Source organism: Portunus trituberculatus, chromosome 39, assembly GCF_017591435.1.
Source record: "Portunus trituberculatus isolate SZX2019 chromosome 39, ASM1759143v1, whole genome shotgun sequence".
Classification (NCBI taxonomy): domain Eukaryota; kingdom Metazoa; phylum Arthropoda; class Malacostraca; order Decapoda; family Portunidae; genus Portunus; species Portunus trituberculatus.
The window spans coordinates 12,838,504-12,863,503 of record NC_059293.1 but is presented as its reverse complement, the minus strand read 5'-3'; the positions used below and the strand labels follow the sequence as shown (position 1 = coordinate 12,863,503).

The following is a 25,000-nucleotide window of genomic DNA, read 5'->3' as shown; positions in this document are numbered from 1 at the left end:
GTAGCTGCAGAACACTACCATGTTTTAAAAGCTGGGTGATTCTTCGGGCGTGAGGCAAGGCAAGGTATGAGAAGAGAATGGAGAGCGTAAACAGAGCAAGACATCAAGAGAAAGATAAGGTCTGACTGAATTGATGAAGGAGTAATATCACCCACATATGGAAGTGATACCCACACATTGATATGCCCTACACGCCTTCAGAACGCCAGGCTAACTTGACTAACCTAAACACACGCGAGCTACACAGGACAGGACCCCAAAAAATCAGTAATAATACGCTACGTTCTCTGTCCGTCGTGGCCTTGAAATGCGGTTGTGTTTCCGTATCGCTAAAGGCACAGGAAGCGGCCCACCCTGCACCTTGCGCCCACCTGCCTACCTGCCTCCGCGGAAATACCTGCCACGGTGCTCACAAAGGTCCACTGGGAATGCTCTTGATGTTGCAACACGAGACGCGGCGCCGGAATCTTTGCCTCGCCGCGTCTGATGTTGCTCCGCCTCACTGCCCTGTCATTCCGATCAAGTGGATTTCTGGTGTCCCTTCCTCGTGCTGATTCTGGGAGAGCGGGAGAGATGAGGAAGGTTCAGCATTCGGGTACTCACCTGGGCGTGTGTTTTTGCCATCATTGCCACGTTTCTCTCTCGCCATTTCTCGTCGACGCCGCAAGCAAGGTGAAGAATTTCCGAAGAAGAGTCAATCGTGTACATTCATTCTCGCTCAGTGCGCCACCTCAGACTCATTACCTTTGCCCTCACGTCCATGAACTCGCCGTGAACTGAGGTGGAAATGTGTTGCTCTGATCACTCACTCTACATTTATCGAGGTGTCTGGCTTTGGGCGGGAAGTCATTGATGTGAGTTACACATGCATTCAGAAACACTTAATTTTCTCACCATGACTATTTTCAAAAGCCACAGTGATGATTAGCCGGGTTTTCAAGAGTGTTTCTCCAGTTAAACGATGTAGAAAACTTGTTAATCTGTCTTTATAACTGTAATAACACTTGAAAACCCGTGTAACTTCAATTAGCATTTTTTATAAGGAGTGGAGGTGCCCGGGAAATGTTTCAGAAATCGACCATTAGACGGAATAAAGTAGAGAAGCAAAGGTTTGTCGGTACACTAAAAGTCCCCTTCCCGGCCCACTCTGCAGCCTTCTGATTGGTACACAGGGCGGTGGCAGCAGCGGCGGCGCGAGTGTTATGCCCAAGCTGAATATCCTTGCTTAGGACACCTGCAGGAGCGCCCTCTTTTGGTCACCGTACTGTGGGATGAACCTAGACTCTATAAAGACGGTTCAGATTAGAATGCCGTAAGTCAACCACGAGCATCAGGTACTAGAGGTCTTGCACGCAGGCAGCCCTTGGGGAGATGAAGTGTGTCGGGGAGGAAAGGTAGGTATGTGTGGATGGGTGAGTAGGTACTAGATGGGTGGATGATCTTAATGCATAAGGAAGATGCAAGAACATGAAAAGAATCAAGAAGGAAAATATAGCGCAGTTTCTCCCATGAAAACATAAAAGAGTGTGTTTGTGACGTATGTGGAGGGTGTAGGGTGAGTAAATGTATATAGGCAACATTATTACTACTTGAAATAGACACATGAACTACAATGCTCATGATAGCAGAACCCCGTGTTAACTCAGTACCGTAATCGCCTTATGCATTCAGTTAGTCCACTCGAGGGTAAGAACTCGTATACAAATGCCGATATGTTGATAACAGACAGGTGTAAAGGTCAGACACACACACACACACACACACACACACACACACACACACACACACACACACACACACACACACACACACACACACACACACACACACACAGGGTCAGATGAAGAGGTACTTGTGTTCCTGGGTTCTTCAATATATTCTCTCTTACACTCTGCTCTCTGACACTGGTACTGCTCATCCCCGTCTCCTTATTCCCGTGCCTCCCCCGCGTACCTCTCACGTACTTCACCTCACTCCTTTCTCTTCCGTCCTGCCATTCTCGTGCCGCTTGGAGGGGGCGGTACAGGCATTGCTATTCGCCCACTGCGTTTGAATCAGACCAATTTTAGACAAGGAGTATTTGTAGCATCAATATACCACTCTTCGCTCCCACGCCTCTTGCTTCTCCTCCTCCTCCTCCTCCTCCTCCTCCTCCTCCTCCTCCTCCTCCTCCTCCTAACCGTTGGTATTTAAGAGGAGTGGGTGGACGAGAAGGATGGTGAGGGTCAAGACTCGATATAAGAAGGAAAGAAACGAAAAAATAAAGTGGAAAAGATTTGTTAGTCCTTAGTCCTCATGAGAGAGAGAGAGAGAGAGAGAGAGAGAGAGAGAGAGAGATCTTGTGCATGAAATCATTAGCTAATATCGCTGGGTATCGCCTCTTCACCTCGTCTCAATCTCACGGAGTCCGGCAGGAAGCAGCAAGAGGAGAGGGAGTAAGAGGGAGAACTGGAAATCGACAGAGGAAAAGAAAACGAGATCTTGAACTTGCAATCTCGCCTCACCTTGCCCTGGGTCCTGGGTAGTGTTGGGCCTGCCTCGCCTCCCATTAAAGGTCGAGTAGGTGAATAATCTCCCATGACGCCCCTAAGCTGGAAATAAGCAAGATGAAGGGTGCGTGTGTGCGGCGGATGATTTATTTAAGTTACCTGTGGTGCTGGTGTATTATAGGGTTAGAGAGAGAGAGAGAGAGTAATGGATAAGATATAATGAAATATAGCAGTAGTATTATTAGTAGTAATAGTAGTAGTAGTAATAGTAGTAGTTGTAGTAGTAGTAGCAGTAGTACTAGTAGTAGTAGTAGTAGTAGTAGTAGTTATAGTTGTGTAGTAGTAGTAGTAGTAGTAGCAGTAGTAGTAGTACTAGTAGTAGTAGTAGTAGTAGTAGAAATAATGGTATTTGTGGACCGGTAGTAGTAGTAGTAGTAGTAATAGTAAATACACAAATAAACAAAGAAGCAGACAGAAAGAATGAAAGTGTGTGTGTGTGTGTGTGTGTGTGTGTGTGTGTGTGTGTGTGTGTGTGTGTGTGTGTGTGCTTTGCTGCGTTTGCTTCTACGTCTGCGTCTGCATCTTTAGTATACAAAATGCAAGTACCCACATATTTACATCACAAATAAGACGTTTTTTTCTTCTACTTCTTCCTTCGCACCATACCCCGTCGCTAAGTAGCAAGCTATCCACTGAACCCGCGGGTGGCGGATCAAATAAGACAAGCGCAATGGTGTTTCTGCCTCGCCGGACGCGCCCAGGTCAGGGAGGTGACGGACAGGGGTTATTTTTGTGCCAGTTTATGGAGTGGCGGTGCGCGAGGCGGGCTGGGAAGTTGTTAGCTTGTTTCACTCGCTATCGACAAGACCAGAAAAAAGAAGGATGATAGTAACTGTATTGAAGGGGTAGGAGAGAGAGAGAGAGAGAGAGAGAGAGAGAGAGAGAGAGAGAGAGAGAGAGAGAGAGAGAGAGAGAGAGAGAGAGAGAGAGATTCTTACCGTAATTCGTCCTGTCATTGATAAAGATGACGCTTTTATAAATTGTGTGTGTGTGTGTGTGTGTGTGTGTGTGTGTGTGTGTGTGTGTGTGTGTGTGTGTGTGTGTGTACGCCGGTGACAGTACATACACACCTATATACTTCTATCTAGTAGGGAGAGATGAATCAGACGGCGTCTAGAGAGAGAGAGAGAGAGAGAGAGAGTGAGTGAGTTTGTGTGTTTAAGCATGAGACTTGGCATGGTGACTGAGGCAAGTGGAGGAGAGGGGAAGAGAGGCCTGGTGAGGGGAGAGACGATGTACGGGGAGCAGAATGGCATGGGGGGGAAGAGGGAGCGACTAACAGGGGCAGGGGGCAACGGGGGGGCATTAGGGCGACGCAGTGTCTGTAGTTGGCAAGGGCAGGTGGTGTGTCATGGCGCAAATATATAAATAAATAGACTTTAAGAGCTACAGACGGAGACGGAGGCGAAGGAGGAGAGGAGGAGGAGGAGAGGGGGATAAGAATGAGGCACCAAAGAGAGAAGAAGGCTTGGGGTCTCACCTGTCACCCCATCACACCTGTCTACCTCTCTCCCTGACGCTCACCTTTCACACCTGCTGACAACTCTCGCCTCCGTCACCTCACATACCTTCCTTCATCACTACCAGCTGGAAAAACAATAAGAACAATAAAAACCCCACGTTACCGTCAAGAACAATCATATTACCGATGTTATATGCACGCAGAGTCAAAGCAAATTCATGTGTGTGTGTTTATTCGCTCGGAAATTCGTGTTTTTGTGACATTTTACATTAGCGGAGCGTGGCGGGTCACTGACTCTACCTGGATGTGTCTGCGGCAGCGACCGGCCACCCCATGCAAGAGCCACCCTGACTTGCCGGGGAGCGTTGAGGCGGCTCCCGTGTTGAGTACGAGGGAGGGGCGTGGTGGGAGCCCCCTGGGGTGCCGGAAGAGAAGAGGCAGTAAGGCCGGTATGACGAGGAGGAGAACGGAGGGTGGCAAGACAGCAAGACCAAGACGAGAAGTATGAGTAGGAGCAGCAGGAGGAAGAAAAATACTGTAGAGACGAAGCAAACGAACGACGTGGAGAGAGAGAGAGAGAGAGAGAGAGAGAGAGAGAGAGAGAGAGAATTATCAGTGATGAGTCTCAATTTTCCTCGCTGGTATGGATTATATAAACACTGGAATACAATTTTGTCCGTTCAAGTATTTTCAAACTTCCATGAGCAAACACGCTTTGTGAATCTGAACAAAGCGAAGACTCACCGTCCTGCGTGGCCAGCGTGGACGAGGGTGGGAAGAAAGCAATAACTCGGCAGCGAGCGAAATACCGCCACATGAAGACCAGTTATTTAATTGGATGACTCATTACATTACGTTCTTGTTCGCACTAACCTGGGCGCGTAGTAATTGCAGCGTCCGGGCAGCGGGTGGGCGGCAAGAGAAAGCGAAGGTAAGAAGAATGAAAGGGAGTTTAAACAAGAAGTCAAAAGATTAGAGTGGGGATGTTTTAACGCGAATATTTCGATTCGCTTGACTCAGTTGGTGGGAGGAGGGGAAATTTTCAGAAATGCAGCAGTAATATTGCGTGCTTTTGAGGCTCGCTGAGAGCAGTGCACACATTCCCGTCCCCTGAGTGAGGCCCGCATTGGGAAACGCTTTGCTCTCTGTCTCACCACGACTGCTTTTGAGGGCCAGAGAAACGATTTGCCCGGTTCTCAAGAATGTTTCTCCTGTTAATAATCTAAAAATCTTGTTAATCTATCACTTATATATTCTTCAAAAAACCTGTGGAATTTTAGCTTAAAAGTGTTTTGAATATTGTGGAGATGCACGCAGAAATGTTTCTTGAATGTGGTCCTGAGTGAGGGGCCAGTGTAGCGCTGCGGGTGTTTGAGTCAAACCCAAATCCGTGCCTCGTCCCGCTTTGTTACGCCTGTGGCCAGCAACCAATGCATCATCAGCGAACTTGCAAAAATACGTCGCGCAATGTTAATAAAGGCTGTTCAAGAATGAAATATTTTCTTTCTTTCGTTCCTTCCTTTTCTAAGTTCCTTCCTTTCATTTTAGATATGTTGACGCTTAAAATATTATATTTTAAATGTTTTCCCTATGATATTGATGGTTAATAGTATGAATAAGCTATAAAGATTGATAGAAGTTATTTTTTAGAAGTCTTTTGTACTGTGTGCATATATATATATATATATATATATATATATATATATATATATATATATATATATATATATATATATATATATATATATATACTAGAAACATTGGCGAATGTTATACTTTTAGAAGTTTTACGTATTGTATTAGCGTTTAATCGTATTGATAAGCTACCTAGAAACATTGACAAGATGATATTTTATAAGTCTTAGCTATGTGCGTTCGTCTTATAGATTAAATATATAGACAAACTAAAAATGATTGGCAAAGACTATATTTCTTAAGGCGTACGTTCACCGCTTAGAGATTATGAAATTATATTTAGAGAAAATAGCATAATGCAATTCTTGACAGCTCCAGTGCATTGAATATTAATGAATTTATATATCTGTCTATGTATGTACCTTTCCTCTTAAATTATTTTCAGTACATGTATTGACTATCTACACACACTCGATTTTTTTTTATTCCTCTTTGGCTGCTTTAATTCAATACGTCTCTTTATCTACAAATACATGATTTTTTTATTCTTTACTGCATATTTTCTTTCACTTGAACAATATCGTATGACCGTTCAAAAAGCTATCGTACACGGAATCTCGCCTGGCACTGAAACATAAAAATGTTGAAATGTCGGATGCATTTTGTTACCAGTGGAGGAGGAGGAAGAAATTGCTCAGTGACGGCTCGTGCTTGGTGGCTCCTCAAATTGTAGATAATGGAGGAGGAGGTGGAGGAGGAGGAGGAGGAGGAGGAGGAAGTAGGTGAGGGAGGGAAGAAGAGGAGGAGCAGAACATTATCGAAACTGAGAAAGTAGGAACGTCACCTCTACTGTGTGTGTGTGTGTGTGTGTGTGTGTGTGTCAGTAAATTCACGTCCACTGACAAGAACGACCACGTGTAAGAAACTACGTACACTGACAACAATAGGTGTGTACATGCTTTACAAGAACGTGTACGTGTGTGTGTGTGTGTGTGTGTGTGTGTGTGTGTGTGTGTGTGTGTGTGTGTGTACGATATTCTCTTGTGTTCTCACACACACACACACACACACACACACACACGCTGCATGAATTTCACAGTCGAAACGGGTACGGGGCCTGCAGGTATTGGCGAGGGGGGAGTAAGGGAAGGAAGCAGGAAGGTAGTGGCTAGGTGGGTGGAATAGAAGTGGAGAGGAGAGGAGGAGGTGGGGGTGGGAGTGGAATTAGTAGCAGGGAGGAGAGACGGAGGGACAGAGGAAAGGGGGAAGAGGAGGGTAAGGGGTAACGGGTCATGAGGGCAGAGAGAGAGAGAGAGAGAGAGAGAATTATTTTGTGTTGTACTACATGGTGAGCTTTGATTAAACTTCATTCTCTCTCTCTCTCTCTCTCTCTCTCTCTCTCTCTCTCTCTCTCTCTCTCTCTCTCTCTCTCCGTGAAAGGCTGTCCCGTTCTTCATCTCCATGTAATTACCTACTGGTTTCATAGAGAGAGAGAGAGAGAGAGAGAGAGAGAGAGAGAGAAAGAAATATAGCACTGGCTCCCGGATGTCTACCAGTGCCAGTCTGCTTCCCCTCCCTCCCTCTTCCTTTCTTCCCTTCCTCCTCTTCCTCTCTCTCCCCTCTCCCTCTCCTCACATCCCCCCCTCTCTCCTCCTCCACATCCAACCTCCACCTGGCCTCAAGTTTATGTGGTAGCACCTGGTATGCCGACTCTCTCTCTCTCTCTCTCTCTCTCTCTCTCTCTCTCTCTCTCTCTCTCTCTCTCTCTCTCTCTCTCATCTTCAGTAAGAATTTAATAGTAATAAGATAATGAAGAAAGATGAGAAGAAAAGAAAGTGTAGATAAAGAAGTAATAAGAAATGACTCTCTCTCTCTCTCTCTCTCTCTCTCTCTCTCTCTCTCTCTCTCTCTCTCTCTCTCTCTCTCTCTCTCTCTCTCTCTCTCTCTCTCTCTCTCTCTCTCTCTCTCTCTCGACCACTTTTTTCCCTTCCCCTCTGGCCTCTCCACCCTTCACTTTTCCGACTGATAACATTCCACAAACTGAACTAAGGTGAGGAGGAGGAAGGGAGAGGGAAAGGAGGAAGACAGTGGGGAAAGGAGGGATAGAGAGGGAGGGAAAGGAGGAAAGGCAGGAAGGGGGAAAAGAGAGAGTTGACTTTGAAGGAATGAAAGAATGGAGGCATAAAGTAATGATATGAAAGAAAGAATAGAAAGAGAAAGAGAGAATAAAGTGAAGAAGAAGAAAGTTAACAAGTAAGGAATGGAAGTTAGGAGCCACACAGGAATGATAATAAAGATAAAAGAGAGTAATAGAGAGAGAGAATGGAGATAAAAGAGCAAGTGTTATGTAAATAGAACCCTTCCATTCACTGTCACAATCAAACATTCATTCAGACAAACACAGCATCTAGGGACCATTTCTTGCTCTGGCATCAGGAATTTGGGAGGCTGAGTGGGAATACACCATGTACTGGCAACCCTACACATTCTTTTCATTCTTATGTACCCTTCTTGTTACTGAAATACCTTATTCTACCCCCCACCAGGTGACGGCAGCAGTTGTGGCCCTACGGTTACCTAACTGAGCGACTTGGAGGTTTTTGCAGTGGTGTCCCTCCGAGTGACGACTGGCAACAACGGCGAACTGAAACGACAAGTAAACGTCTCCCAAACGATTGATTTGTGTACCTGAAGTGACTCACAAGGACAAACTTCTTAGGTTGTGTCTGAGGAAGTGAAAAATTAGAACTCTTTGTTTCTGCCAGGTGAGAATCTAAGTGTTGCTGGAAATTATATTGAACTCTTGAAGATATGTGCTCCTGATTGGTCATGTCCAGACAATTGTGAACAGTGAACATCCAGTGGTCAAGCGTCAGTTCCAAGCAAGCACGTATCAATTGAGGTCAGTGCAGCGCCATAGGCAAAGTGCGCTACGAGGCGGTCCCCTGCCCTAGCCGCCCCCATCATTGCCCTTCTCCTCCTCCTATATGCAAGCTCCAGCAGCCGGCCAACGCTCCTCCACTCCGAAGGCGAGACCGGGTTTCTATGTCCTTTTCCGTGGGCCCCGGTCCGTCGTATGCAACCGCGGGGGCTTGGACACCTGACCAGGACTCTGTGGTGTCTGGCTTCACCGACGCCAGCCTCTACGCCTCCCTGCAGCGGCACCCTCAGTACTCGCAGCAGTCCCAGTACCAGTACCATCAGCAGCAACAGCAGCAGCAGCAGCAGTACCAGCATCAACAAGCCAGACAAAAGGCTTCATTTGTCTCCCTCAGGAACGTCAATGCTCGACCACTCCACAAGAGAGGAAGGTGAGGGAGGATTTATAGGTCCTGACTCTGCCATGATGACCTGATGTTGTAGGATTCATAGTTTTATGATAGGTGTTCATTGTTGCTGAGAATTTATAACTAGGATACCTTGTAGTGATATTTTTAGATGAAGTTAGTACTGAGTGATATCATAAGAAAATCACATGTTACACACATGCATGCACTCACACATATGACATATAAGTCCAAGGTGTGATTTCATCACCATTGTGGCAGGCGGGTCAGTGAGATGACGGCAGGAGCGGGTGGCGACGGCGGCATGGGAGGGGAAGTGATCGAGGTGCAGATCCTCCCGCAGGATGACAACTGGGGGGACAACACCACCGCTATCACCGGCAACACCTCAGTCCGCTCTGAGTCCTTCCAGGTAAAAAATTTTCATATATATTCATCTGTTTATCACAGTGTATTCCAGGATGGCAATCCTACTCACTTATACAAGCACGCAGCATTCACATCTTAACTCTCTGGTGAAAAGTAACTGGCACGTATAGTATATCTTTACTTATAGTAATTATTGTATGTATATGTGTAAATACTTTCTCGGTGAAAAATCTGAAGTCATTACTGTTATTTTTATAGGATGTGACCATCATTGGCCGCGACCAGGAGACAGGCGTCACCTTCACCTGCCAGCGGTATGCCGGGTCAGCCCTCTGTGCGCTGGTGGCCTTGTTTGCCTTCCTCAGGTACTGTACAGTTGTGCTTCTAGAAACAGATAACCAGATATTGCATTGTGATAAGTGGCGAGAGACTTACATCAATTTGTGAGAATATGAATCTATCCCTTTCATGTCTATCAGAAATAATTTTATATATCTATCTATCTATGTTCCAAGCTAACAGTCTCACTTGGTGTAGCCCAGACAAAGCTTTACACTCTCACACACACACACTCATCATTCACACTCTGCTCTGTCAACCTTCATTCATATTCTTAAGTCTCGTCTGCTCCCATCAGAAAGTGACATTCATGGACCACTATACTAGGATACTAGTATAGCAAATATCTTGTGAACTTTTCCTGGTGTTAATTATATTTTTTCCCTGCAGCCCCATTGCTATGGTGCTGATCCCTCGCCTCAATGTGATTCAGCTGAAGAGTGAGCACCTCAAGTGTGACTCTGAGTGTGATGGTCTCCTCATCAGCTTCTCTTTCAAGCTCCTCATCCTCCTCCTGGGATCCTGGGCACTCTTCTTCAGGTGAGGATGCTGCTTTCCTCCTCAGGGGACAGGAAGCTTTGATGCATGTTATTGTGGTTTTAGGTTTGCCATATGTAATCCTTTGTGTCAAATAGGTGTCAGATATTCTTTGCAGTGGTAGCACCAGAATCCTCCAAAGAGAACCCAGGGCACTGATATTAATTCCTCTCTCTTTATGGCTCTACTTTCTCATTTCTAGGGTTTTGTCTGAGAAATACCTTTCCTTTATTGAGAGTATCACATTTATATTATATGTATTTCTTATATTAGTTCTTCCACAGAGCTTTCCATGTTATTTTTCTCCTCTAATGTCTCATCTTTCACTTGCAGACAGCCCAAAGCCACCATGCCCAGAATCTTCATCTTCCGGGCACTGGTGACGATGCTCATATTTGTGTTCACCTTCTCCTACTGGTTATTCTATGTGGTTCGCATCCTGGAGAACAGAGATGAGGTGAGTGCATCTCTTCATCCCCACTCCACCTTCGCTTTCACAATTCATCATTTTTAATTCTTTCAATTTCAAGGTTTATGATATTGTCATTGTTTCATGATATAGTAATTTCCATAGCAGTGTAGTAAACAAGGAAGCGGTGGCATAGTGGATAAGGTGGTGAGCGTGGGATTGGGCAGACATCCACGCATAGGTTCGAATCCCACCACGTACAGCCTTAAACACTTTGCCATGTATCGAGTGGTTTAAAGTTACCTACATGTCACCATGATACCCAGGTTCTAGGTGGTTACACCAAAGATGAGCTTCGGGGGTGATATGGGCCCTAATATGGGTACCACTATAAATAAAATTGCCTGCGCCACTAATGGGCGGAAGCTGAACAGCGCTTCCCATACACTCTTCAAGTGTGCTTACAGGCGCTATAGGCTTTAACGTAAAAAAAAAAAAAAAAGAAAAGAAAAAGAAAAAGAAACGGATGTCTATCCCTATGAAGCAGAGACACATTTAGTTACCAAGTCCATTCTATCACCAGGTGCGGTATCGTTCCATTGTGTATTTTGCGGTGAGTCTTGTGGATGCACTGCTCTTTATCCAGTACCTGGCTGTGATCCTCCTGGAGCTGCGTCACCTCACACCTCAGTACATGGTGAAGGTCCTACGCTCTCCAGATGGAGAGAGCAGGTGAGAGATGCCATGCAGATGTTTTCAGGATAATCTCTCTTTTCATTTACCCAGCACTATTGTTGATGGTTCTTGAGACACCTGCCTTGAGGCCTTTTAGTTCTGGTATGATTTATGTTTGACAGTGCAATGGTTCAGGCAGTAGTGCATCTGGCTTATCCAGGAAATCATGCATTTGAATTATTTGTACAGTTGGAATTTTCTTTATAATTTCTTGCTCCTAAGCCTTAAGTAATTTTGGTCAGTAATGAATTAGAAGGTTATATGCAGTGGAGAGAGTAACTGACCTCTTTACTCTATATGCAAAGAAGTATTATACTTGATAGAAATTGGCAGAGTGTTTCGTTCATGAGTTATTTAGGAAAAATTATGTAAAACTACTTGAGAAACCCACAGTAGAATTGATGTTACTAGCCCATTAATTATAATTTTGGGAGTATGATAAGCAGCTGTCCTACTTCTTCAATTTTATCTTTGAATGTAAACTAAATCATATTTTCAAAGAATCCTACATAATTTGCTATCCTACTCCCTCCAGATGGTACAACATTGGGCAGCTTAGTGTACAGAGAGCCGCTGCCTGGGTGCTGGAGAAGTATTACCAAGACTTTACTATCTACAACCCCTACCTGGACCGTGTTCCTTCCAAGAAGAAGCCTCATCCCTCCAACTCATCCTTCAAATACTATGATGTGGATGGCAATGAGGAGAATCCCGAGGTAAGGTAGACAGAAAACAGTGAGCAATAATTAGAGTGAAGTGAGGGAAGTGAAACAGCAAGAATAGCAGTCTGAAAAGGGATGCCAAAATAGTTTCTTTTTCGTTACCATTTTATAGGAGTTGCAAAAGAGAGTTGGATGCCATTAATAACATGTGATTCTTTTCTTTTTATCCTACTATATCTGTTTATATTTTGTAGTGTAACATAAAAAGCAAATTTTCAGAGATGTTCAGTATAGTTAAAACCCAATTTCTAATGACCAGTGTATTTAAACAATTAGTATATATTCTGATAGTTCTGTTATTCTCACCATGAAGTCTTACCCTACACCACCAACAGAGCCACACTCGGGCAATGCTCACAGCCAGTGCCCGGCGGAGGGACTCGGCCCACAATGAGAGATTCTACGAGGAGCACGAGTACGAGCGGCGGGTGAGGAAACGTAAAGCCAGACTCATCACAGCTGCAGAGGAAGCATTCACCCATATCAAGCGCATGCACGATGACCAAGGTACTATTGACTTACCTTTCTTATGTCTCAGCAGAGCAAAACTACTGCAATTGTCTCACCACTTTGACTTGAATCTTCTGGTCTTCCATCCTCTGTATTGCAGAAGGAGTTTCTGTCACTGTGCTTGATTGCTGTTGACCGTAATCCTCCTCCTTGCTCCACAGGTCAGAGTACACCCATGAACCCCCACGAGGCAGCCCAATCCATCTTCCCCTCTTTAGCTCGAGCTTTGCAGAAATACCTGCGCATCACCCGCCAGCAGCCACGCCACACCATGGATTCCATCCTGAGCCACCTGGCTATCTGCCTTGCTCATGACATGAGTCCCCGCGCCTTCTTAGAAAAGTACCTTGTCTCTTCACCTGTCATGCAGGTGAGCTATTTTTAAACTTATTATATTTTTGCTTTTCAGCTTTCCCTCCTTCCTCATTTTATAGCTTATTTACTCTTTTCTTTAGGCATACATATTTTAAATTCATTGCCTGTATTTTCTGTTTTTAGAAATGGAAATTTTGAGATATTTTTACATGATAGATAACCTTTGCACTGTGTATACCTCTAAGCTCACATTACTTTTCACCTGGTGAATTTGAACAGATGTATTCTGTTTTATTAAGATTTACTTTTAAGATGGTTTTCTTATGCAATCTTTTTTACCGTCAGAATGACAAGGAGCATCGAGGGGTGCAGTCCTGGGGCTTGGTGTGTGACCAGTTGCTATCACGCCCCATCAACGGTGGCACCATTTTCCAGCTGAGACAAGCTGATGTTTGTCTCCTGTGCAGCATCTCCCATATACCCCACTTCTCAATAGCAGAAGAGATCATCCATCCAAAGAGCAATAAGTTTGTGCTGCGGCTAAACTCAGAGACCAGTGTTTAGGAAAATGTGTGTGAGTGTGAGAGTGAGTGAGTGTGTGGTATGAAGTGAAATCTTGGGTCCCAAATACAATGTCATATTTTGGCTCAAAATTGAATTTGCAATTGCTATGATGACAAAAATCTTTTATTATTCACTCTGACTGTTATGTGTGTAGTTACCATATGTAGTGAGTTATGCCAAAGTACTCAGATGGTTTAAACTTTACCTGAGTAGATGCAACCAGACATGAGCACTGCTGTAAGAGCGCTGTGTGAATCATTTAGAGTGGGTGGATGGCGTGAGAATCTACAAATGATGTGAAATTTTAGTTACCTTCTTATGTGCAAAATTATTGGAGTACAGCACAACTTTCTTAGTGCACACACTGAAGATGTTAAGCTGATGGGTGTGTTGAAGGGTGCTGGGACTCCCTGCTGCATAGAGGAGTGGACAGTGCATGGAGCCTTAGTGCTGGCTACGGCTGTGTTCAAGTGATCAGTGTTGCCTCAGTAAACTAAACCTCTTTTCATATTTAAATAGTGCATATATACATACCGTACCTTGTGTACTTCATATGTAGTGTCACGTCTTTTGTAAGTCAGACTCCCAGTATTGTCCTGAGGCTGGGCAGTGGTTTTTGACTCTGACCTTATTAATGCTTAAGCTCAAAGTGTACATTTAGGTACTGAGATGAGAGCGGAAAGTAAGTTCACCACTTTCTAGTCGTTTTCAGTGGGGATTTGTGTTGTGTGTCAAGTACTTTGTGTTGTCAGTGTAAAAAGGGTTGTATAGGGAGTTGTAAAAGGCCTTAATAGTAGAATTGTTATGATATATGACTATATAAGTTATCTCAATGTGTCTTAAATCAGCTGCTTTCACTCACTGGAGCAGTCATTCAGGGCCTGTCACCATTACCACCACCACCACCACCACCATCTTCATGGCTTCACTTGCTCTGCTATTGGTGGTTCGGATTTGCAATTTTACAACTGCTAATCTTCATATTCTTGAACATGTTACTTTCGTCCTGCCTCTCCCCACCACCACCACCACCACCACCATGACCCCTTCTTTAATGTCCCTCAGTCTGTGTCAGTGATCTCAGTGTGTTGTGGTGGAGTGGTGTGTCTTCTGCCCAGCCTGCCCTCAGAATGCCCAATGTGAAAAGTAACTAGCAAATTAAAAAGTGATGTAATAACTTATTTTTAACTGAATGTATCTTTCAGATTCTAAGTTGGATTTGTTATATATAATTTTTTGGTCAGTTTTCTGTCTTTGTGGATAGCCTTGAGTCACAACTTGTAAAGATGAAGTATTGTAACAAAAATTAAGCATGACATTTGATACACTAAGGAATTGATCACAAGCAAGACAATAAAGGCATTAAACATATATAGGAGTGGCAGGGAATTGAGCTAAGAGGACTCATGAAATACAGGACACTAGCAGTCAAAGCAAAGCAAGCAGCAAGATCATGCAGCACTGGTTTGAGTGATGAGGGAACACTGCTTATCCCACCAAGGAACTGTTGTGAGCTGTATATTGAGAAACTTACGACTGAGCCCATCAAGGCCTAAGACTAGTTTTAACTTCTTAACTATATTATGTTTCCTCTTCATTTATGTAATTCTTTCTGTGTTTGTAATCAGTAAATGTCTCATTAAGGTTTGTTTTAGCTGTATGTGTTTCCTCAGTTCTCTTCAGTAGCATTCCCTTCAGAGATGACAGATCCTCATGAGGGAAAGCCATATATACATTTCTTCATTTTCTCATTTGTCATACACTTCATTGATCCACACCATCTACCAACCACTGTAATAATTTTTATTCTTACTTGCCTTGAGAGGGATTTGAAGCCAGGAGTCAAGTTATCAAGGAGTGGTTAGGACTGAAGCCTTGATAGGACATCCAAAGTATATGATTTTATGTGTCAAGCTCAAGTTTAGGTTTTTCAGTTGTAATTGTCCCATTTCTACAGGAATGTCTAATTATTTCAGATGTTAAGAAAAGTAATAATTTCAAATGGATTACTTGTACAATGAATCCTGGAATAAATAGTGGTTCAGAAATTGTAAAAACAAAGTTGAAAGTGTTTATTTTTATGTATGGTAAGTTTATTTCCTGTTTCGGTAATGATGCATGTGACTAAGAACTTGAGAACTATACATTATTCACTCACCCAGCTATGTATAATGAAAGATTTTGTATGAGAGTGCAATAACCTTATTTGTGCCCAGCCAAAGGATTTTCTGTCATGTATATAAGTGTACATATTAATGTTATTATTTTTTTAGCTTAAATATTAGGTTGCTATTTATTTTTAGTTATGTATTTGTACAAGGAAGCTGTCACCACCGAGACTTGCTGAGCTGGTCCCACACTGCTGGCCACTCAGCGGTCCTGGTCTGAGAGTGGGAAAATACATCACGGTCAGTCCTGGAAGAAAAATACTCAGAGAATCATGTGTTTCAACTCAAGAAATCTATCAGAATGTAGAATTGTACTTATAAGTATACCTAATCTCATTTGTAAGAAATGAATCCTGGAAGAAAATACTCGAAACATCTCATATTTACTAAAAAAAGTTGTTATGTAAGTGTACTTGTAAGTGTAACTCTCCAGTGTAAGAAGTAATATATAACCAGAGTTCTATGTCTTTGTGTGTCAATGACGTGCCCAAATGTGTGGTGTTACCCACTCCCCGTGTCACCCAGCTCATGCCGTCAAGTGGCACTTGTCTTGCCCCTACCAAACTAAGTTCTCAGACACCAAGAAATGTAATTAGAGAGTGAAGTTGTGCCAGCCCAGTATAGATCAGCTGGTGTGTGCCACTCAAGGGCTTGCCATATGTTTACTGCAGTCATGAGTTGTCATGGTGAAGGACTGGTGGTGGGCAGGACCTGCTGGGAGGGGATGGCATGTACCTTCAAAGATTGGAGAGGGAATACTTAACCCAATTCTTGAAAAGCAAAGCAGATATTATAATTCTAACTGGTTGTTATATGAATATTTATTTTAACTTCAAATACACTACCATAAGCCTCAGTGTTTACTCAGAGCAGTTAATAAGTTCTTAGGATAGCATTTTCATTGTACAAATTAATGTTATGTATGTTTTGCATTCCCACTGAGGCAGAAACAGTGGCTCCCTCCCTCCCCAGCCCAGCCACCAGGCAGCCATGCCAACAACACCTTCTCATTGGTTGATTTGTGGTCTTCTTGGTCATATCAAGTTGTAAAATAGAATAGTACATGCTGTTTATAATCAATAATAAAAGGACTGCCCATATTTTTTGTGTTTTATTTTGTCCCTTCTCATAATTTTTATGCTTAGTATTCTAGATTACCATCGAGTCATGCCAGTTGTGACCTCGGAAAATTTTAAGGTTTAGGAAATTCATCCGTAGAGGCAATGTAGCAAGTTTCTCTCTCTCTCTCTCTCTCTCTCTCTCTCTCTACAAGAAATACTTAAGTTGGGTTCATTTTAAGTCTCTGAATAAGTTCAGTAGTTGTCTCTTAGGTGACACAGTGTACTCTGATGTCCTTGTCCCACATATGCGCCAGCCAGTAGGTATATACAGGGACATCATAGGAAGGTTTTGTGATTCTAATGAATGCGCACGCACCAATCTCTTTGCTACATTTCTTTATTACTGTACTTTATCATGAAAAATAGTTTAGTAATACGATCATTACTTCCAGAATCCCGATTTCTTTTTTTATAGTCACTGAACATTCTTTAATGTGTGTGTGTGTGTGTGTGTGTGTTACGCTCATTCAACTACATAGATAGAAATATTTATCTTTGTGATGTTTCATTCAACAGTATTCTTGAAAGAAGTAAAGTTAGGCGACTTTTTTTTCACAAATTTGTATCTTCATATGATTAGCAGAGGTTGAAGAAAGAACGCTCTGACTCTAACTTTCTGGTAGCTATAATCAACAAAAATAGTGCTGACAGTTTGACAATCACCGACACTGATCAAATCGAACCACTGAGCTCAGTGAATCACAGACCAAGGAACTTTCACTAGAACTTGCTTGTATCAGACAGAGCCGAGTAGAGTATGATGGTTGTACAGTCATACGAGAAAAGCAATTACATTAATTAAGCGTGAAGCACACACACACACACACACACACACACACACAGGATCACGTGGCACTCCGCTGATGGTGGACAGAAGTCGTGGTCAGGTCATTAAGGTCATGGCTAAGGGAACTTGTGACCTACTAATGTGAACCACGGATTAATAAGTTGCTATATGTTAAATCCTTATTGTAGTTTTTCATCCTTTTTTTTAAGATTCAAGCCAAAGTAATTTAAACCAACAAATGTAACTTTGCAACAATACGTAAGCATTAAATGAGAAAAATGAAATAAGAAAAGCATATTTTACAGCTTGGCGAAAAATAAACTTTCTCTTCTCGCAGAGCTTGGATTTAAATCACCCGCCAGCCCTTTAAACACCGCGTTCCAATAATGCATCATCCTCAACAAAACAAATAGGGATTAATACACATACACCACACCATAGAGACTAATCTAGACCACAATGATGAGAATAAATCCAAGAAATAATGCCAGCGCACCCAATGAGACCCTGAGGTGCGGCGCGGGTGGGGAAGGGGAGGTTGAGGAGAACACTCGGGTCTAGTTGGAGTTAATGCCGTGACAGTATAAGGCTGGGCGTGGGGAGGGGAGTTGCTACTTGCATGTCCTACCCCTTGTCAGAGATACAGGAGGATCTACCCCTTGTATCTGCCCCACAACCACCGTGAATTACAAACCAGGTGAGACATTAACGGTGAGATGATTCGAGGTGCTTGATAGCTTCGTCAGACTTGAATTCCTGCTAGTGACAAGGCATTGATGTTTTTTTTTTTTTTATTAGTGATTTTGAGCTCTATGTTGAGTGTGCTTAGGTGTGGTTGGTGCCCTGTGGTGGTGTGGTGTGCTGTGGTGTTGTGGTGGTGAACAGGTGGCAAAGGGGGTGTGTTCGTGTGTTGGTCATTTCGTGGAGTTAGGTTAAGTTAAGGTTCAGTGGTTAGATTTGTGGTGGTGTGAGGTCAAGTGATGGTGTGTGTCTGTCTGTCTGTCTATGTGTGCTTACCTCTCTCTCTCACTCTCCCTCTATTGCGTGTTTTGATCATTATTTATTTTTTCAGTGCCATTTTTTTTCATTTCCATATATGTGTGTTTGTCTTATCTGCGTTTGTTTCTCACTTATCTATATTTGTGTGCCCTTTTGGCTGTCTTTATCTTTGTGTCTGTGTATCTCTCTCTCTCTCTCTCTCTCTCTCTCTCTCTCTCTCTCTCTCTCTCTCTCTCTCTCTCTCAATGTATATGAAATTCAGAGACAAATTAAAAAGAAATCATGTACTAATTAATTTATTGTTACTTATTCAACTGCAGAACACATGTGATGATTATTACTAGACTACTCTCTCTCAACTTGAATATATAGTCTGAGCTCATAATTTAAAATGATTACTGCTATATCCATGATTTCTCAAGAGCTAATTGCACAAACCTTACATCTAAACTGTCAGAAAAGCTTAAATTGCCTTGTATAGTGTGCCTTTAGAGTTTTGCTAGTTAGATACAGCAAGATTTTTTTGGGGCCTTATAAAGCAACACACACATTTATTTTTTATTTATTAATTAATTTATTTTTTAAGTTATTACTAGGAGTGCCATAGGAGCTTCTCAGAGTCACAGTAAAGGGAACCATAGGCCATAGGGGCTTCACCTTTATCAGAAACAGAGACAAGAATAGTGACAAGCAGAGAGAGAGAGAGAGACAAATAGTAAGTAAATAGAAACCAGTGAGAAGCTGAGATGAGAAACAGAGAAACAGTAAAAAGCAGAGATGAGAGAGAGAGAGAGAGACTGAGAACATGGTAACAAACTGGAATGAAAAAAGGAAAATGGTAGCAAGCCAAGGTGAGAGATAGAGAAAACAGTAACAGATTAAGATGAGAGGTAAATAGTCGAGGGAAAATAGGAACAAGCTCATAAGCAAAGAAAACAGGAAGAGCATGGAATGAAAGGTAGGCAGAGAAACCAGTAATAATCTTAGAGAGAGAGAGAGAGAGAGAGAGAGAGAGAGAGAGAGAGAGAGAGAGAGAAATGGTAATATGCTGAAATGAGAAACAGAAGACTATACTGATTGAATTATATCTCGGCTAGTTCAGTAATTATGTGTTGGTTGTATACAACTATCCTGTAACCTGTATTTTTCATGCGCTCAGTAAAATTTTCTCATTAAACTGACGGTACAAGTTGATGTAAAGATAAAAATTGTGAATTTATAATATGTTTAGTGCAACTTCTTTTTAGACAGGTACAGATCATCATGAGCGAGGGAGACTAATGATCTTACAGGTGACATTATGAGACATTCACAAACTTTGAGGAATGGTTAGGAAGCCAATGAAGTTATAAGATTGACTGTATAACTACTACCTAATTAGGACATACATGATCAGTTGAGTAATGAGCCAGGGGGGACTGTCAGCTCCATATCACACAGGAAAGTCCTTTGACTCATCCATTTCCTCACATCAACGGGAACCAGGCTATACACAGGATTTCCTTCCATTTCACAACACTTCCTAATACTGTAACTAAATTTTTGGTAAACCAAACATCCTTTTTCAGTTTTCCCATATTCACTTAGGAGGGTAGGTAAAGATTTTAATTTGAGTCAAGTGACAGAGGTACAGTGTTATCAGTGAGTCAGTGACTGATTCTACCATCATCAGCAAAACCTTTATCATCACTTCCACCATTACCACCACGACTATCACCACCTTTCACCAGGAGCACAGGTCTTTGTTCTTGTCAAGCTACACAGACCGTGAGTGGAGACAAAGACCAAAACACACACACAGGCAACCTACTGACCTCTTCACTCACCTGAGCAAAGTGAATGTAGATTTCAGTTTAATGCACTGTCAGTAGTTTGGTGGATCAGTCATAGTCAGACTACAAATATGACGTACCTTAGCTCTCATTATCTTGTTAAGTAGGTTAGGCTATCATACTTATCACATGTAAATCCATCAACCAGTAGCTCTTGATAATGCTTCTGTCATGCTGTATTAGTTGGATTAGATCTTACTCAAGGTAGCTCTTAATTCCACTAATTGTATTTAATTTCCTCCTTGCTACAGAAACAAAACTGCATTACTCTGGGACTCACCACCAGCACATCTACTGAGTCAGACACTAACGTTGCAACAGAAACAGAAACCTTCATGAAACCACACACCACTCCTAAGCAAAGGAACGAAAAACGCCTTTAGAAACATTCCGTAATACACAAAGACAAACACATACACATCATGTACAGTAACAATACATATAGCAGTGTGACGAGTGACCTGGGTCGGCTCCATCTGGGTTCGGGCAGCTCACCACAGCAGTACTCACCTGGAGGAGGGAAGAAGGTTGCCCCAGTCGTCCCTCCCAAACCTAAGAAGTCAGGTGGAATTGGTGCACATGTGAGTAGATTTTTGTTTGCTTTATTGCATCATTAAAAAGTGTGACGTGTTTTGCTTTGGTGTGATCTAATGAAGTGTGTGTGTGTGTGTGTGTGTGTGTGTGTGTGTGTGTGTGTGTGTGTGTGTGTGTGTGTGTGTGTGTTAAAAGGAACTATTTTGAGTTATGATGACTTAGGATGACTGTGAAAAAAATGTGTGTGAGTGTGAGTGTGTGTGTGTGTGTGTGTGTGTGTGTGTGTGTGTGTGTGTGTGTGTGTGTGTGTGTACTGCATTTACCTAGTTGTGACATAAAGGAAAATTGCTATGGTCATGTTTGTGTGGATGTATGTGTGCATTTCTCTGGTCCCATTTACAAGTGACATGTTGGAAAAAGAGCTCAAAATGTGTGTGTGTGAGTTAGTGAGTGAGTGATGAGTGGTGAGTAAGGATAAGCCATGTGAAGGTGGAGGTATATGACTGTTCAGAGCATTTCGCGGTCATGTTTTGGTTAAGCAGTGATCCTGTTTGTCACTTACATCATGCTTCTCCTTGAGGCGTGACTAACAGAACACACAGATTGTACCACTTGAAGCTCACATGTGTTGAGTCATGGGTTGCTACTCAGGTGGCAAGACTATAGAAAATTCTTTGAGATATGTGTCAAAGATTTTATAAGGGCATGTCAATCTGGTGTATAGATTAATAGGTAAATTGATGTATATATAAGAGTGTTGTTCTGTCTTATTATTCCCTTGAAATTGTACCTGAAATTGACTTTATTGCAGTTGTATGAAATATTTGTGTCATAATTTTCATGTTATTGCATAATGGAAGTGTTGGTTTAGTATATACATAGTAACTAGATTGGCACATTATTCTGGATATTCTGGTATTATGTAGTTGTCTTGCATTTACTGCTTTATGGGGAAAAAATCATGTGTTTTTATTGCATAGGGATGTGCCAGTTTAGTATATAGGCAGTGAATTATTCTATTTAAAAGTATTATTCTGTGATAGCATTGCGTAAAATTTGTCTCTTATAGCATCACAATCTTTGAAGTGCAACCTAACCTCCTTCTGGACAGTCTGATTTCGGTGATATAACAAAGTAACCCAGAACAAGTTTTGTCTCTTTTTGTGTGTCTGTGTGAGTGAGCGTGTGTGTGCTGTGTAAAAGTGCCCTTGATCACACAGTAAGTGCCAGTCACCAGCATCAGCACAACAAAGAAGATACACCCAAGCCAGTCTCCCTCCATCCCTCCCTTCCACCCTTCTCCCCTGTCTCACCCATAATTTACCATGAACTCCTGTTGTGGGGCTGTCATGGGCTTCACGACACAGCGGTGCCTAGTGGTGCTGAACGTACAAAGGCAAGGAAGAAGAGGAGGAGGAGGAGGGGGTTGAGGAGGTTTGCTTAGGAGGTTGCGAGCTACACTAGGCAGGTTATTGTATTACTTTCACGTAGTTTTAACTTGTGCGGTATCAGGAAAATATTATTACGGTGAGTTAGGAGTGATTTTACCCTTATCTGGTAAAATAATCTCATATGCACTGGTGTGGCTTGAAACAGGCCACACTACACTCGACCTCATTATATTCATGTATCTTTAGGCTGTACGACAACAGGAAATATAATGTAAAGTTAGCAGGAGTGATTTCAGTTATGTCAGGTGAAAGGATCTCATGTGCACTGGTGTGGCTTCAATAAGGGGAAGCGGCAGAGATAGTAGAAGCTAATCTGCGAGTTTTCCGAGTAGCGCTGAGGTAATGATATTAGAGTCCGCGGGTGGGGAGGAGAGGGATGGGAAGATTTGGGGACGCTACAGGAGCTGGACGAAGAGAAGAGAAAGGGGAGAGGAAAGAAGGGATAGTGCAAGGTTGCATTCCTGAAGTTTGAGTCAAGGTGAGGCTGTGTTGGCTCTCGTCTTATCAGAGGTTGACGGCACCTTCGTTCCCAGTCCCTCCCTGAACTCCCTCCATCCCTCCCACCGCCATCTCCTCTTCCACATTGCCCTCTTCCTCCCTCCTCCAGCCCCTCCCTTCCCCTCTTAAGAGCTGGAACAAGGCCCGCCCTATTAACCACGTCTTCTACTTAACACTCCACTCTCCATAACAACTCCTTCCCCCTCCGCCTCTTCGTCGTCGTCGTTATCCTCCTCCGCCTTCTCCGCCTCGTCCTCTCTTGTACAGTCACCGTCAAGGACAAAATCATTAGTTGGGTCACTGTTGAGATCTTTTCACTTCCCTTACCTCCCCTGTCTTCCCTTTTCCTTACTTTACCCTAACCTAACTTTTAGCCGTGGAGGAAAAGCGGAAGACTGAGAAGAGGAAAACCAAGAAAATGTGAGATGCTTCCCCTGCGGTGTGCCATTTTGTTATGGTGACGTGTGGCTCGGGGAATGTGCTGATACCTGCATGTCAGCGCCAACCAGCACGAAAAGCGTGGACCACAAACCCAGGAAGAGCAGGGGTGTGGCATGAGTGGTGTGGGGTGCAAAGTGTGGCGGCGTGGCATGCGTTGGGGGGAGGCAAGTGTGGTGTGGTGGCGCGGCGGGTACAGGGAATGAGTTTGGGGACAGGACGGATGCGAGGTGATCAGTATTTTCCTTCTTTATACCGCCACTTTGATAACGTATCTGATAAAGGAAGTGGAGTCAGTACACACCCACACAACTTACTGATTAGTATGTGTACACGCACACACACATATATGATGACGGACACGGAGCTATACACACACACACACTCAGGACTTAACCGAACCTTATATGAAGTAATGGAGAACAGGGCGTCCCCACAGCAAGCGCCACACGAGATGGCTCCATGTTACTAGAACTTATAGAACTGCCTTTTATGGAAATCACTATGCTGTATAAAAGGCGTGTGTGTGTGTGTGTGTGTGTGTGTGTGTGTGTGTGAGGGCTGTCTTGGTCGTGGGAACTCATCGGTGTTGGCTTCGTCGTGCCCTGATAACCTGCCTTCCTCATCCAGGTTACCTCCCTCGCCCTGCCACCTTTGTCCACAGCCGGTGAAAGTGGTGGCAGTGGCGGTGATGGTGTAGTTGTGGCGGCGGTGGCGGTAGTGGTGGTTGTAGCGTGGTGGTGGTGGTGGAGGCGGCGGTGGAGGCGGCGGCAGGGATTGTGGTGGTGGGGCAGGGAGGCGGCCTTGCCCCGGGCGAAGCTCGCCACCACGTTGCTGCTGCTGCTGCCTCTCCTCCTCCTCCTCCTCCTCCTCCTCCTCCTCCTCCTCCTCCTCCTCCTCCTCCTCCTCCAGTCCTCATCTTCCTCTCCTCGCTCCAGCCTCAAAGATGAAGGGCAGGTGCCAGGTGGTGCAGTCCCCTGGTCCAAGGGTTATAGAGGCGTCCCTGTGTGTGTGTGTGTGTGTGTGTGTGTGTGTGTGTGTGTGTGTGTGTGTGTGTGTGTGTGTGTGTGTTTGTGTTCGCTGATCAGTTAGTTCAGTATGTATATTATTATTAATTTTTTTTTTTATTTTTTATTTTTATATTTTTATTATTACATTTATTTTTTACCATGCTTACGTCACAAGGAAGTGTCCTTAGCGGCGGCCTCCTCCTCCTCCTCCTCCTCCTCCTCCTCCTCCTCCTCCTCCTCCTCCTCCTCCTCCTCCTCCTCCTCCTCCTCCTCCTCCATACGTCTCCTTTTGACCCTTGCCCCTTTCGCAACCGGACCTTGCATGTGTACATTGCAACGGGCCGTTGTACACACAGGATTGACTTGTGTATGTTTCTGCAGGAAGGAGAGCAAGCGACCTACGGGACTGTGGGGGCGGCGCAACCTTCCACAACCCCAGCAGGCGTGGAGGACTATTATGCTGTAAATGCCCCCGCCCCAGGCACCGTGGGCGTGGCCTCAGCCCGCATCAACCACGCCTACACGGGGGGCGGCGTGGAGGCATCGTCCGCGGGGCAGGACTTCAGCGGCATCGTGGTGCCCGGTGCTGTGTACATCAGTAGCACGGGACAGGTGCCTGTGGGCGGCCTCAGTCCCAATCCTAATTACATTCCACCGCCGCCCCAGCCCGCCCACAGCTACACGCCTACCTCCCGGGTCGCCGTGCCCATGAGCGCCCAGCCCTTGTAC

The 25,000-nt window shown here is 43.8% G+C and overlaps 2 protein-coding genes across 8 annotated transcripts in view; both read left to right on the top strand.

Moving 5' to 3' along the window:
- LOC123515480 (vang-like protein 1) overlaps positions 1–16,701 on the top strand; it is a 61,895-nt gene extending 45,194 nt beyond the window's left edge. For both annotated transcript variants that reach the window (XM_045274082.1, XM_045274080.1), the window contains exons 2-11: positions 8,193–8,957; positions 9,195–9,345; positions 9,561–9,667; positions 10,032–10,181; positions 10,512–10,635; positions 11,171–11,319; positions 11,858–12,038; positions 12,380–12,551; positions 12,716–12,924; positions 13,215–16,701. In XM_045274082.1, the coding sequence (XP_045130017.1) occupies positions 8,692–8,957; positions 9,195–9,345; positions 9,561–9,667; positions 10,032–10,181; positions 10,512–10,635; positions 11,171–11,319; positions 11,858–12,038; positions 12,380–12,551; positions 12,716–12,924; positions 13,215–13,433 (1,728 nt within the window). In that variant the 5' untranslated portion in view covers positions 8,193–8,691 and the 3' untranslated portion in view covers positions 13,434–16,701. The remainder of the gene's footprint in view (positions 1–8,192; positions 8,958–9,194; positions 9,346–9,560; positions 9,668–10,031; positions 10,182–10,511; positions 10,636–11,170; positions 11,320–11,857; positions 12,039–12,379; positions 12,552–12,715; positions 12,925–13,214) is intronic.
- Positions 16,702–18,050: 1,349 nt separating this feature from the next.
- LOC123515371 (thyroid receptor-interacting protein 6-like) overlaps positions 18,051–25,000 on the top strand; it is a 40,609-nt gene continuing 33,659 nt past the window's right edge. For 2 of the 6 annotated variants that reach the window (XM_045273884.1, XM_045273879.1), the window contains exons 1-3: positions 18,052–18,206; positions 20,592–20,921; positions 24,653–25,000. The exon at positions 24,653–25,000 is cut by the window's right edge and continues 193 nt beyond it. In XM_045273884.1, coding sequence (XP_045129819.1) covers positions 20,763–20,921; positions 24,653–25,000 — 507 coding nt within the window. In that variant the 5' untranslated portion in view covers positions 18,052–18,206; positions 20,592–20,762. Of the gene's footprint in view, positions 18,221–20,216; positions 20,344–20,591; positions 20,922–24,652 lie in introns of those variants that run through there. The other 4 variants (XM_045273885.1, XM_045273881.1, XM_045273880.1 and 1 more) reach the window with 4 other exon arrangements.